Below are 13,746 nucleotides of genomic sequence, written 5' to 3'. Positions count from 1 at the left end.
TTGAAAGCAATTGTCACCGAAAAGACCCGGTGCAAACTGTTGATTCCGGTGCAAACTTTGTGTGAAGCCCAAACTTCTCACCTGAACAGGAAAGCTGACAGAGCCTTCCAGGGGGAAGGCCCCCGACTGCCCACACCATTGAAGCCGGGAATGGTGAGGTCCGGAGCAGGCTCCTGTCCCACACAAAACTCTCGGAAGGAAGGTGCAGAGGCAGTGTGTGGGAGATGGACCTTCTCCTGCCTGGTGCTGGCTGTTGTTCCAGCCCTGGGCAAGGCTTTGGCTGCGTTGGAGGGGCTGTGGAAGAGAGGTAGCCCTTCCCCTCCAGAGTGCTTCTGCATGTGCGGGGACTCGGTCTATTGAACTGTCAAGGTGTGCCTCCTCCCCGCCGTGGACGCTGGCAGATTTACCATAACCTCCTTCGAGACGTCTCGTTGGGGGTGGCCCGTACCTGGGAGAGGGTTAGCGCTGGGGTGCCCGGACGAAGAACCACGCAGGCAGCAAGGCGCCGGGGCTCTGCCGGCCCGCGCGGGACTGGTGCCGGGCTGGTCCGGCCGCCCGCGAAGCGGCGACGGGTCTCAGCCGGCGCGGCAGGACCCGCAACCGCGGGGAGACCCGGGGGCCGGGGGCCGGGCCTCGCCTCCGCCAGCCTCCCCTGCCCCCCGACCTGGACGCCGAGCTGCCCGCCCACCGCGGCCCCGGCACCGCCCGCCGGCCCGGCCCCCTGGGTGGGCCTAGCCCGGGGCCCGCTAGGGCGTCTGCCCGCCACGGAGCTCCCCCCCCCCCCCCCCGCTTCTCCTCCGCGGCGGCTCGGCCATGGCCCCCCTCCTCTTCCTCCTCCTTCTCGTGGCCGCAGCCGCCACGTCGCCGGGCCGCCTGGTCCCTTACGACCTGCTGTACGCGGACGGGGTGCGGGCCTACTTCGCCCGGGACTGGGGGCGGGCGGTGGAGCTGCTGCAGCGCGCCCTCCACAGCTACGCGGGGCTGCGGGAGGCCCGCCGCGCCTGCCGCGCCGCTTGCCGCCGGGAGGCGGCCTTCCTCGGCGGGCCGCCGGGGGCCGGGCCCTGGGAGGCCGCCCTCTTCGGCCGGGTGCTGCAGCGCGCCGACTGCTTGCAGAACTGCCTGGGGCTCCGGCTGGGCGCCGCGCCCTCGGCCCACCGCGCCAGCCACACCATCCGCCGGGACTTCGAGCAGAGGGAGCCCTACAACTACCTCCAGGTGGCCTTCTTCCAGGTGGGCACCGGCCCTGGCGGAGGCGAGGGCCCCCCCCACCCCCCCGGGGTGGGGTCTCCCCGGAGGGGCTGGGAGTTGTCACCCCCGGGCAGGCGCCGAGGGCCTCTTGTCAGCAAAGGCAGGGTGCTGGCTCTGCGCGGCTCTCCTGGAGGGCCCCCGGCCAGCTGAGGAGGTGGTGAGCAGGGGCTCGCTAGCCCCTGGCCAGGGGCTTTCAGGGCAGCCGAGGTGGGTGGATCCGGGGGGGGGGGGCAGCTGGGGCGAGGGGTGGCTGTGTGGAGAAGGGGACCTGCAGGAGCGTGACAGGCTCTGCTGCCTTTTCTCCACAGCTGAAGAAGCTGGATCAGGCCGTGTCTGCTGCTCACACCTTCTTCGTTGCTAATCCCCAGCACCTCCAAATGCGGGAGGACATAGAGAAGTACCGGCGTATGTCAGGGGTGAAGTCGGACAACTTTCGGGACCTGGAGGCCACGCCGCACTGGGTGAGGGTTCAGTGCAGAGCCAGGCATCAACAGCTCTTAGCCCATCCGAGGCACCAGTCAGGGACCCCGGTCTGCTTCCACACAAGCGCCATATGGGGCTTGAGACAGTGCCCCTGTCCATAGAATCATAGAATGGTTTAGGCTGGAAGGGACCTTTAAACATCACCTAGTCCCCTGCTTTGGGCAGGGACATCTTTCACTAGATCAGGTTGCCCGAAGCCCTGTCTGACCTGGCTTTAAACACTGCCGGTGGTGGGCCATCCCCAACTCCTCTGGGCAACCTGCTCTAGTGTCTCACCACCCTATCATAACAAATGTCTTCCTTATCTCCAATCTAAATCTACCCTCTTTCACTTTAAAATGGTTGCCCCTTGTCCTGTCACTACAGGCCTCGGTCAGAAGTCTCACTCAGTCTTTCTTATAAGCCCCGTTTATATTTGAAAGGCTGCAAGAGGGTCTGCCTGAAACCTGTTCAGGGTGAAGACAAGTCATTGCAAGTGTGACACAGACACTTTCTGGTGACGGTTACATCAGGCTGCAGGGCCTTTGAGAAGTATATTTGGCTTAAATCCAGAAGATTCGCTGTCGCCGCATGGAGGGCTGTGGATAATCAGGCAGGCCCCTAGATGTCAGCACTACCCTGCTAAGTCTCAGGGTGTCTTTTGGTGTCACCCACACTGATGAGGGACCTGGATCTGTCCTTCGCAGGAAGCATATGAGGCTGGGGTACAGCACTACAATGCAGATGAGTACCTGCAGGCTGCAGCCAGGCTGGAGGAGTCACTCACGGAGGCGCTGTCAGCACTGGAAGAGTGTCGTGCCCTGTGTGAAGGGCCTTGGGAGGATGAGGACAAGGAGGAGGAGATGCAACCTGGCCTGTATGAAGCTATTGCAGGTAGCGTTAGACGCACAGAGGGTTGGGTAGGGAGGCCATGCTCCCTGCACTGGACATGCCCCATTTCCCCATGCTCCTCTCTGGAGGAAGTGTGAGCTACTGCCTTTCTTCCTCCTCTCTCTTGCAGCCCATTATATTCAGGTTTTGAAGTGCAGACAGCAGTGCATCCTTGAAATTGCCACAAAGCCGGGGCGGATTTCTGCCACGGAAGATTTCATACCCTCTCATCTTGATTTACTGCAGTTTGCCTACGATCAAGGTGAGCAAAACCACAACCCAGTGGGTCATGCTGTGGCACCCCTAAACTTGCCCTTTGCCTTTGGGCCTTGAGGGCAGCCTGTCATGGGGTGAAGCAGCACACTGACCGGAGCTCTACTTCCCTCTACCCCCTTCTGCCCCTGGCTCTTCCCAGGACCTCTCTTCCCTTGCTCAAGCCTATGGCCACCTTTGGAGAGGTCCCTTGTGGTCCACTTCAGTCTCTGTGTGCAGCTTCTGTAATGTCTGGCTGTTCCCACTTCTCTCAGCACTCTCCATTTCAAGTCCTTGCTCCAACCATCCACTGTGTATTTTATACCCTCCCTTTTAGTACGTGGCTCTAGACCAGGCCCCCACTTCCTATCTAGAGCATGCACGTGCATCTCATCTTAACAGTGGTGTTCCTTCCGAGTCAGCCCTGCCTGCCCTCGCTGAACTGATGGCCTGTCATGACATTGGTCATCCTGTCACCCTGTCGCTTTCACACATCCCTCAGCTCTTCTCTTGGATACCTCTGCTCCTTCCCACTCTGACCCAACTGTCTCTGTCAGACCATTGGTAAAACTTGTATCTCAAAGAAGCCTCCAGGCCCCTCATCATATCTGTTGGGTAAGGGAGGCGGGACTGTCTTTCTTCCAAATGTATACTTATTTTGTCTCTGTCTCCTCTGAGCGAGCTCCCAATAAGCATTGAAAGTGGGCCCATTTTTCACTGGGCTCATTCCCTGTATTCTCTGCCCGTCACTGGGTAGAGGCCCAACTAGGCAGGGATTAAACTGTACTCAGTGCAAGGCCCTCCTACGGCCAGATCCTGACTGGGGTGTTGGGTGCTGCCGGCCTATACACATTTGCTGTTGACATCAAGTCTTTCAGAAACATTTCTGTTTGTTCTGTTCTGTCCCTGCCCAAGTTGGGAACCAGGCACTCGCTGCTGAATGTGCTGCTTCCTACTTGCTCTTCTATCCCACGGATGAGCCAATGTTGGAGAAAATGAAACAGTATCGCATAGAACTGGGAGAGGACACAGCTGTCACAGCCAGAGAGGTAGTTACAACCCCAGGTCTGTACATTTTGCCCCTCCTCACACGACAGAATCACAGTCCAGGAGACAAAAGAGGGAAACGTATCACTGGAGGTGTGTGCCAAACCCAGGACTGAAGAAACTGGAGTCTGAGTTTACTTGTAGTCTGTACCAGACAGGGCCCCTTCAGGGCAGAACTAGACTTTCCTAGTGCACAGCAGTGTGTTGGGGCAGGTTTCTGCCCTGGACAGGGATGCGGTTGTCTTTTGCGCGGTGGTTGTTTGACAGTCTCTTTGCTTCCTTAGACTATTCAACATTATGTGAAGAGATCTCTGATGGAGAAGAGATTGATTTATTATGCAGTGGAGCATCTAGGAGGAACTTTTAACGACCCTGTAAGTAACAGTGTCATCTTCCTGCCCTTATATCACCAAGGCAGTTGCCGGAATTCACTTCAGTAGCACATGATCCAGAAAGGATCAGATGCTGATGAGAACAACCCCCAAGTCCTCCTGAGGTGGATCTTTAAGGCCTTTTCACTGCTCCAGGACTGAATTTAGTTTGAAATTGCTGCTGTAACCATAGGTATCAGCCCAATCTGGCTGTTGTCAGAAACAGGCCAGAACCATTGGTCTGATACTCATTGGAGAAGTGGGACAAGGAGCTGACTGTTTGATATGGTCTGATGTAGGAGAAGTTTGTTGTGTACTGAACCATCTGCATTTGTTCCTACAGGATCTTTGGACTCCAGATGAGCTGATTCCTGAAAACCTAAAGGAGAAACACAGGTAAGGTTGGCCAAGTCAACTAGGACTGATACATAAGTGTTGGAAGTAGGGGATGGGGTTGGACTGGCAGGGAGGGTACAATGAATAGTAATACCTACTGAGGAATGGGCAAGACAGGAACAGGAAGGGTGCGAAATGTTACCACAGGATGGTTAGGCGTAGCTCTGTGTACTGACAGCCCTGGTCTCTGTTTTTTCCCTTGCTCCCGAGAGAGGATCAGGAGAAGCAAAAGCAGGAAACTCTGGATGTGGAAGAGAGGAAGAAGAGGGGTAGGTAAAAGAGCTTGAAGAAGGATTTGGATGCAGTCAGCCAGGCTTAGTCAGGCTAAGTGCTGTCTTTTCTTCCATTCTCAGACATCTGAATGCTAGCATAGATGCAGACTGACTCGAATGACTCAGCAAGTCTTCTCACTGTTTTTCTCCCTCTGATGCATGCGTAATCTTGCAAAATCTCACTGTGTACGTCTCTGGGATGAGAACTCAAAGAGCACTGTGGCTGGAGAAGCTGAGAGCAGTGGTGCCTGAATACCTGACAAGCCTGTGGACATGCAGATCCCTGTTCAGTGTGGCAGCGGTGTTTACACCAAACCTGGTTCAACTCCACCAGCCTGACTTCAAACAACATTTTTCTGAAGGGGACAAGGAGAGGGGGGGGTGGAAGTGGAAACTGGAAACAGACTATTCGGCTTGGGCAAGTCTTTCCCTGAAAAACGCAAGTCCAAAGGGTTTGTGGCTGAATGCTGTAGACTGCAGTGCAGAGTGCCATGTTCTTGCTGGCCCTCTATTCTTATGTGTGGACACACAGCCTCTTGTGAGGCTCTGTCCTGGAGTTCCGCTTGAAGTCACTCCAAGTGGTTCTCTGCTGTGGCACGTGGAAGAGCACTGAGGGCCTGAGTGCCTTGGCATTCCTGAGGTCAGAGGGGGGGTGGGAAAAGGCCAAAAATCGAATTACCAACGAATACCCATTGCTTCTCTTTGGGGCTGAAGAAAGTAGAAAGATTCACTGGAGATAATTCTGGTAATAAGGTGTGTGAACGAAAGGAGGGTTGATGGAGGTGTTTACCTGCTTTTTTTTCCTCCAGAGCCTCACCCCAGTAGGCTGGACCTGTTCTGCTGCTGTGATCCACAGTGCACTCAACTTAACCCAGCTCCCTGCTGCTCTCCCAGCAAGCCCCAAGTTTCTGCTGGCTCCTGAAGCACTCGCTGTAGGCCAGCTTCCCCAGCTGATGCTCTGGTTCCCCTGCAGCATGTGAGGGGTGCAAGTGGCTCAGGTCTGCAAGGAATGGGCACTTCTGGGGAACTGTCCTGTCTTCTCAGAGAATGTATAGTGTCTCTTCACTTCCTTGTCCAGGCTGGGGGTTGGTGGCTGTGGGCTTCTTGTCAAAAGCTTGCTCATGCCTGTCTGTACTTGATTCTCAACAGGTCCTTTGCCTTTTGAGGGTATTACTATCACAGTGGATTCCCACCAGATGAATGGAACCCAGAGGGTTGTGTTCGACAGAGTGCTGACAGAGTCTGAGTGTAAGGACCTTCTCCGACTGACAAAGGTGAGGCCTGGGTCTTGTAGGAGCTCCTGTATGTGTACTGTACTTTATTCATCAGCAGGCAGGGTTGTAATGTTTTCACGGAGGAGAGATGGCAGCCTAATGTGTGTCATCTGTATCCTTTTATTCCAGGCAGCAGGAGAAGCAGGAGATGGCTACCGGGCAAGACGGTCACCTCACACACCACATGAGAGATTTGAAGGGTTAACTGTTTTGAAGGCCATGCAGGTAAGTGGCTCTGTGAGTCTGCCACCTTCTTGATTGTCCAGCAAGAGTGCTTGCCACTATCATGGTTTGAGCTCAGAGAGCAACCGAGTACCTCACAGCCGCTCACTCCCCCCTTCCCCTCCAGCACTGAGAAGGAGAAAATAAAGCAGAAGGATCGGTGGTCTGAGCTCAGAAGGCAACTGAGCACCACGTGGCTGCTCACTTCCCCCTTCACCCCCCAGCACTGAGAAGGAGAAAATAAGCCAGGCTTGGGAGTCGAGATAGGTCAGGGAGGGATAAATCACACAGTATGGTCATGGACAAAAGGCAGACTCGTTAGGGGAAGAAAAAAAGAACATGGATTTATTACAGACACTGACAACACTTAACAGAGTAGGACAGTAGGAAGCATTACCACAGCTTTGAAACACTTACCCCCACCCCTCCCTTCTTCCCGGGCTCAGCTTTGCTCCTGCTATCTCTACCTCCTCCCCTCAGCCACACAGGGGCAGGGAATGGGGGGTGCAGTCAGTGCTGCTGCTTCTTCCATCTTCGGTGGGGGAGCTTCTGGAACATCTTCCCCCTGCTCCAGCGTGGTCCCCTTCTCACTGGAGACAGTCCACAAACTTTTCTCCGACATGAGTCCCTCCCACAGGCCACAGTGTTTCCCTAGTTGCTCCGGCGTGGGTCACCAACTTTCTCCAACTGGAATCCCTCCCACAGGCTGCAGCCCTTCCTGAGCTGCTCTGGCGTGGAACACCCCCACGCTTTGCAATCCTCCCAGCACTGAACTACAACAGCGGGGGCTGCTTCTTCTCACAAGATCCCGGCCTCCTTTGGGCATAGACACTTTAGCAAACCATATGAGGCCCCTCGCAGGCCATAAATCAGTGTCTGCTCTGCCGTAGACCTTCATGGGTGGCAGGGGGGCTGCCCTGCCATCTCACCACAGGATACAGGGGGGTCTCTGCTCCAGCACACCTCCCCCCTCCTTTCTTCCTCCGTTCCTCCACTGACCTTGGTGTTCACGCAGCTGCAGCAACTCCTCCTCACAAGTCCCTTCTTAAATACGTTATCACAGAGGCGCAGCTGACTGGCTTGGCCTTGGTGCAGAGACGGATCTGACTTGGAGCCAGAGGAGCTTTGAGAAGCTTCTCACAGGGGCCACCGCTGTAGCCCCCCTTCCTTGCTATGAAAAAAACCCACCACTCACTCAAACCCAGGACAGCCAGCCAAGCATTTTTCTCTGTGAAGTGCACTCTGGATGGGGTCATGGGTGTGTTATCTTCCTCACAAGCGCATGTGCAGTCTCCCCTGACACTCTTCCTCCATGATCATGCTTAGGTACGTTGTACATGGAGGAATTGACAAGTGCTTTCTCTCCTGTGAGACAGGGTTTTGGGTTTGCTGCTTGTACCGGTGCAGTGGTCTTACAGACATGCTTACCTTAGAATTGGAGAATAAATAAAGGTGGAAGGAGCCCCTGGCAATCTTGAGTCCAACCCCCTGCTCACAGCATGGCTAACTCCAAAGCTAGATAAGATCCCTCAGGGCTTTGCACAGGCAAGTCCTGAGTATCTCCAAGGGTAGAAATTCTCCAGCCTTTCTGGCCACCTGTTTCAGTGATGTACCCCTCTCAGGGGAATTATTCTTCATATCTAGCCAAAAGTTCCCTTGCTGCTGCTTTCACATGTTGCCTCTTGTCTTTCCATTGTGTCCTCAGAGAAGAGATTGTCTCCATCTTCTCTGTAAACCCCTTTTAGGTGACAGGAGACTGTAGTTAGATCCTCCTTTGGCCTTCTCTAGGCTGAAGAAACCCAGCTCCTTCAGCCTCTTTTTCTAAGTCTTGTGCTCCAACACCTTTGCCATCTTAAGACCCTTTACCGAAGACTCCAGTTTGCTAGTGTCCCTTGTGTACTGGGGGACCCCAAATGCAGCTGCGTTCCAGATGTGGCTTTATGTGCTCAGTAGGAAAGAATTGTGCCGTACAGGTGTACTCCTGACTTACATTCACATGAGAAAACATGTTCTTTTCTTTACATATGTGACCACAGGACTTTACATAGGTCTGTTGTTCTGTACTGTGTACGTGTATAATTTCTTAGAGTGTTTTTGTATGTGAGTATTCTAACAGGCTTGGTTTTCACTTCTAGCTGGCCCAGAATGGGGACGTGGACTGGAGAGATGCCAGATTGCTTCTGCAGGCCAGTGAGAAATCGCGGAAAATCATAGAGTCCTATTTTACTCCTGGGAAGAAACTCCATTTCTCATTTACACACCTTGTGTGCCGCACGGCTGTAGACGGTGAAGAATCTCTCACCCTCTTAGTCTCTGTCTCCTGGAGAGTCTCCTCGGTGTCAGCCATGTGCTTTCAGGAGACTCTCTTCCCTTTACTCTCACTTTCTCTCTGCCTTAGTCTTTCTTGAAGCTGAAAATACCGCTATTCTTTTTTGTAACTTCCCTTTCCAGGGGAACAGGAAGGCCGCATGGATCTTAGTCATCCTGTCCATGCTGATAATTGTCTCTTGGATCCTGAGGGGCAAGAGTGCTGGAGAGAACCGCCTGCCTACGTGTACAGGGACTACAGGTAAGAGGAGGGCACCTGCATTACATCATGTGGAGATCAGAACATCTCCCCTGCCCCATCAGAAGATGAGCTCACCTTGTAGAAACCAGCTGATGGGTTGGTGGCTCAAAGCCAGCAGGGACTGTAGCATCAGGCAGAAGGCTGCATCAGTGGCTTCAGAATGAGGTGTGCCCTTCCTTAGGCTGGGAAGAAAATCTGCCTCTTCTCACAGCCAGCATTAACAGAGAGCAGAACAAGGCTGGGAGGCTGCACAGACTAGAACCATGATACCAAATTTTTGTCTTGTGGGTCTACCACAGTACTACAGTCCAGTGCCAGCCCTTATGACAGTGTTTCTTCTGATCAAGTTCCATCTTTCACAGTCTTCCATGCATTACAGGATAGGGAGAACCAAGCTCCTTGGATTTCTTTTGTTTGAGCAGTCAGTGTACTTTGGTGATGGTTCTCTCTGTTCATCTCTCTCAAGATTCACAGCCAATACTTTGTGTTGGGATTTTCCATTCCGTGTGAGAGTTTGGCGGGTTTTGTTACTTTTCTGTGAAACAACCTGAAATATATTTTAAAGATGGTGACAGTTGTTGCACACTGCAGCCAAATGAGGTCAGTTCACTACAGTTGATTCCTCCCGTTTACCATCCCATCCCTGGGCATCTTATTTGCCTTTTCTGTGAACAGTAGCTGTACCCAGTGCAGAGATCTTCTCTGAGCAGCCTATGGTGAGGATGTGGGACTTGGAGGGAATTCCAGTTCATTGAGTCCGTTTCCTTTCTGATGTAGTTGTTGACTCGGTATGGTCAGATTGTAAAGTTACCAGGCTCTGTCACGTAACTGGTTAGATCTCTCTCCCTCCTGCGGGAAAGCTGTCACCTCAACTCCTCCCTGGGTCGTGGGCTTCTCTGACTTCTACTTGGATGTATGTTAAAATATCTTCCTGAGATCTATGCAACTGACCTATTTCCAGGAGTATTCCTGTCCTCTTGCAGAGTGAATTGTGATCATCGACCGACTAACTGACAAGGGCTGAGCTCTTCCAGTGTCCTTTTGAAAGAGGTCCCTGTGCTCCAAACTTCCTGGACCTGTTCTGTGCATTTGTGATAGGGTCACTAATGAAACCATTGAACAGGATTGAGCCCAGGGGTCCAGCAGTCCCAGTGATCCTCCTCCGGGCAAACAGTGATCCTTTCAGTACCAGTGGTACACTAGTCACTGTGTGCTGTTCACGTGCTCTTCTTCATGTTCTCTGTTCATTAGTAAATTCTCTGGTAGTACCATTCTGAGCACTTCTACCAGAGTCCAGATGCTGAGACCGAGGATGATGTCTTTCCCTGGAAAATCAACTGTTTTGTCAAAGACTGTACAGCTAGCCCAATCTGCTTTTAGTAGCCCCGTGCTACATTTTAAGACTGTTTGCCATTTACCTCTTGTCCTTCAATTATCCTTCTCCTCAGAGATGGAGTCTAAAGCCCTGCAAACTACTGAGGTCAGGCTAACAGCCTGTTCGTGCTTCAACCATTATCCCTACCCTCCTGCTCCTGCATGTGTGTGAGAGCCATCCTTACTTTTCCCCAGTCATGTTACCACCCTGACTTCACAGTCTTTTTAAAACCCTGTGGCAGAAGAGCTAGAACTTCCTGGGCTTCAGGGTTGGTAATCCTCTCACTGTCCTTATGTCCTTAACATTTTGCTTCAGCAGCCACAGTGCTGATTTCTATTTCTTTCTCCCAGTCCCATTAACGAGCCTCTCTTGTTTCTCTGATGATTTCTTATCATCGGCTTAATTGAATACCAGGAGGAACTTGAGCAGTTTGTGGCCCATTCTTTCATCCAGTTGACTGTGGTCTCGCCCGCACTGCACAGTGGCCTCACTACTTCCCTTTTTGTCTAACATTTGTAAAGAAATTTCTTGTTTTAATTTTATTTTCTACATGCACTAGGCCTCTTTTTGACCATTCTTTCTTTGCTGGTCAGTCTCCTCTTCCAGCCTTTGAATTATTACCAATCTTAAAATGTAACCAGTGTCGTGCCAGGTCAGAACCAAGGTCTGTCTGCCCCAGGGAGTTGTCACAGCAGTGCCACAGATGCATGCTGCAGGGGGTTAAAAATGAACCAATCCAAAGCAGGACCAGTGCGTAGAGCTAGCTCCCTGGCATGCTCTCCTAGCCTCCTGTGGCTTCCAGCTCAGGGGCTCCCCTGAGCTTAGGCACTGCTGTATTTAACACCCCCAGACGGATTCTCCTGTTAGCTGGTCTGCTTGCTTTTTGAACCTGTGGTATCCACAGCCTCCTGTAACAAGGAGCGTGGGGAAGCATCTGGGAGGAATGAGCTTCACCATCCATATGTCCTCTTTCTTTTTGTCTACAGTGGCATTCTCTACCTCAATGATGACTTCCAAGGTGGGGGCCTTTTCTTCACTGAAATGGACACTGTGACCGTCACAGTAAGTCTGGGACTGGCCAAAAGAAAGAGAGAGGACAGAGGGTGAAACTTATTGTGGGTGGGAAGGAACTAGTTTGTTGTTGGATCCCACCACTCCAGAAACAATCCAGTGCTAATTCTGTGGCAGATTCAAATAGAGGCAGCTAAAGGCAAATTGAGGCAAATCTCAGACAGAGGAGAGGTTAACTCCTTCCTAGTTGAGATGTTCCAGGCTCTTCCAGTCTGTGGGTGTCTGTGACCTGTGTTGCCCTTTGATTCTCCCTGTCTCTCCCCAAGGTCTATCTTGCTCATAGACTGGCAGTGGATGCCTAGCAGCTCTCTGCTGTTCCACATTCCCAGAGACAGCGTAACCTCTGTAGAAGGACTCTGTACCCCCGAGGAGGGAGTTGCTGGCTTCATTTTGTCTCTTCTTTCTCTCCTGGAAGGCTGAGGTGCATCCTAAGTGTGGGAGGCTGGTAGCCTTCAGCTCTGGCAAGGAGAACCCCCACGGCGTGTGGGCAGTGACCCATGGAAGGCGCTGCGCCATTGCTCTCTGGTACACACACTTCCAGGAGCATGCTGAGCAGGTAAAGAACCACGCTGAAGAAATGGATATGAGTACCTCCAGGCGAGATCAGATCCCCCTAAGGAATGGCTCATGGGCTTTCCCGTGGGGCAGAGCCTAGTGCAGCAGCTGGGGGGTTGTCCTCTGACAAGGTCCCTGGTGGAGGGTCCAGTCTGTGATGGGTCCTGCAAGAGACAGTGGGCTCTGGGGGGGTTTGGTTGGAGGTGGCGAAGATGAGGTGTGTCTCCTCAGCTCCTGTGAGCAGAGCCAGGACTCTAGCAGGGAGGGGTTCACATCATCTCCCGTCTCCGTGGCTGCAGGAGCGGGTGAAGGCAGAGGAGCTGATGGAGCAGATGGCTGTGGAGCAGGACCAGTCTGATGGAGAAGAACATCAGGCGGCTGACGGCACCAGAAGATCCTCTTCACAGCCTCCCTTTCCCAACAGCGGAGCCAGGCCCATCACCCAGAGACACAAGCCTGGCACAGACAGGCTGCAGCACCCCAAGGAGCTGCGGGCCAGAGATGAGTTCTGAGTATGCGGGACCCCCAGGGCAGGACTGGCATACACCATGCCCTGGCAGGGCCGGGTAGCACCAGGACCACAGAGGCCTGGAGCAGTGTATTAGCATGCTAGAGCTGTAGTGATGGGGAGGGATGCAGCTTTCTTCTCTGACATCCCAGCAGCTGAAAAATGTGAGCAGGGACTGAGTATTAAAGTCAGTGACACTAGGTACTTTCTTCACTGCCTCACCACCATGTTTGTGTCACTCAGAAGTAAGAAGGCAGGGTCTCTTCACCCCGCTCCTCTCGATGCCAGCTTCTTGGTCATGCAGGGCCAAATCTGAGAGAGGAAGGAGCCTTGGGTCTTTCAGCAAGGGCTCTCTAACATTCAGGAACTCGAAACAGAAGCCTCTGAATGTCCTAGGCACCTGCAAACTCCAGAACCTCGCAATTGGTCTGAGGGAAGGTGAGGGACTGTGAATATATGGAATAAAAGTAAAATGCTGGACACAGATGTTGATGGGAGTTCGAGTCTGTACGCCGGGAGGGAGACATGGACGCTTGTTGCTGATGGAAATTTAATTAACAAATGATGGAAGGAGATTGAGCCCTCAGTGAAGGAAAACAAAGTATCTGCCCAGATGCCAAATACTTCCAATAAGGGAGACCAAGAGAGAAAGTCAGCTCTGCCATGACTAAGGGCTGGAAAGGGTGGGGACCGCCTTTAAGAAAAAGCACTGTATGCTCATGTTTCCCCACAGCAAGGCCTCTCTTTTTTTTTTTTTTTTTTCTTCTTTTTCCTCCATCCACCAAATTACCCCTGAACGCAGTAGAGATACGGTTGTTATCATTTTCCACCCTGATACAAAGACAATCTGCTGTCACTAGCCAGGGGATTAGTGTCCCCAGATGGGATTATATTGCAGCCACACAGGAATTTAATAGGGTGGATATGGAGTATCAAAAAGAGCAGTGACCCTTTTCCTGGGAAGCATTAGAGCCAGAGATCAATCTGTGGTCATGACATAGACAGGCCTTGATGAGAGCTGTGTGTGGAGACCCCAACTACAGTTCAGATGGAAGAAATCTGTAGGGCCAGCGGCGTAAGAGATGGGTGGGTGATCCTCTTGTTGCTGTTGGCACAGGGCCCCTGCTCCATGAAAAGGGAATTCTTTCCTCAGTCTGAATCCTGGTACTTCCTTAACACACGAGCTTGGGAAGCCTGCACTGGCAAGCCTTTTTGCCTCCTGTCCTCCCCAGG

At 52.9% G+C, this 13,746-nt stretch overlaps 1 protein-coding gene across 1 annotated transcript; it reads left to right on the top strand.

Annotated features, from left to right (window-relative positions):
• Positions 1-735: 735 nt before the first annotated feature.
• On the top strand, positions 736-12,999 carry P3H3 (prolyl 3-hydroxylase 3). The gene is made up of 15 exons (XM_032995645.2): positions 736-1,230; positions 1,557-1,709; positions 2,418-2,604; positions 2,732-2,863; positions 3,769-3,902; positions 4,185-4,274; positions 4,615-4,667; positions 4,878-4,936; positions 6,089-6,213; positions 6,343-6,438; positions 8,571-8,721; positions 8,887-9,004; positions 11,366-11,441; positions 11,866-12,006; positions 12,305-12,999. The coding sequence occupies exons 1-15, from the start codon at positions 814-816 to the stop codon at positions 12,515-12,517; spliced, it is 2,145 nt and encodes a 714-aa protein (XP_032851536.2). The 5' UTR covers positions 736-813; the 3' UTR covers positions 12,518-12,999.
• The last annotated feature ends 747 nt before the right edge of the window (positions 13,000-13,746 follow it).

The sequence above is a fragment of the Tyto alba genome, unplaced genomic scaffold (assembly GCF_018691265.1).
Source record: "Tyto alba isolate M040663 unplaced genomic scaffold, T.alba_DEE_v4.0 Super-Scaffold_14, whole genome shotgun sequence".
In the NCBI taxonomy this organism is placed as follows: domain Eukaryota; kingdom Metazoa; phylum Chordata; class Aves; order Strigiformes; family Tytonidae; genus Tyto; species Tyto alba.
The sequence above is the reverse complement of the archived record's forward strand: the minus strand, read 5'-3'. Positions and strand labels throughout refer to the sequence as shown.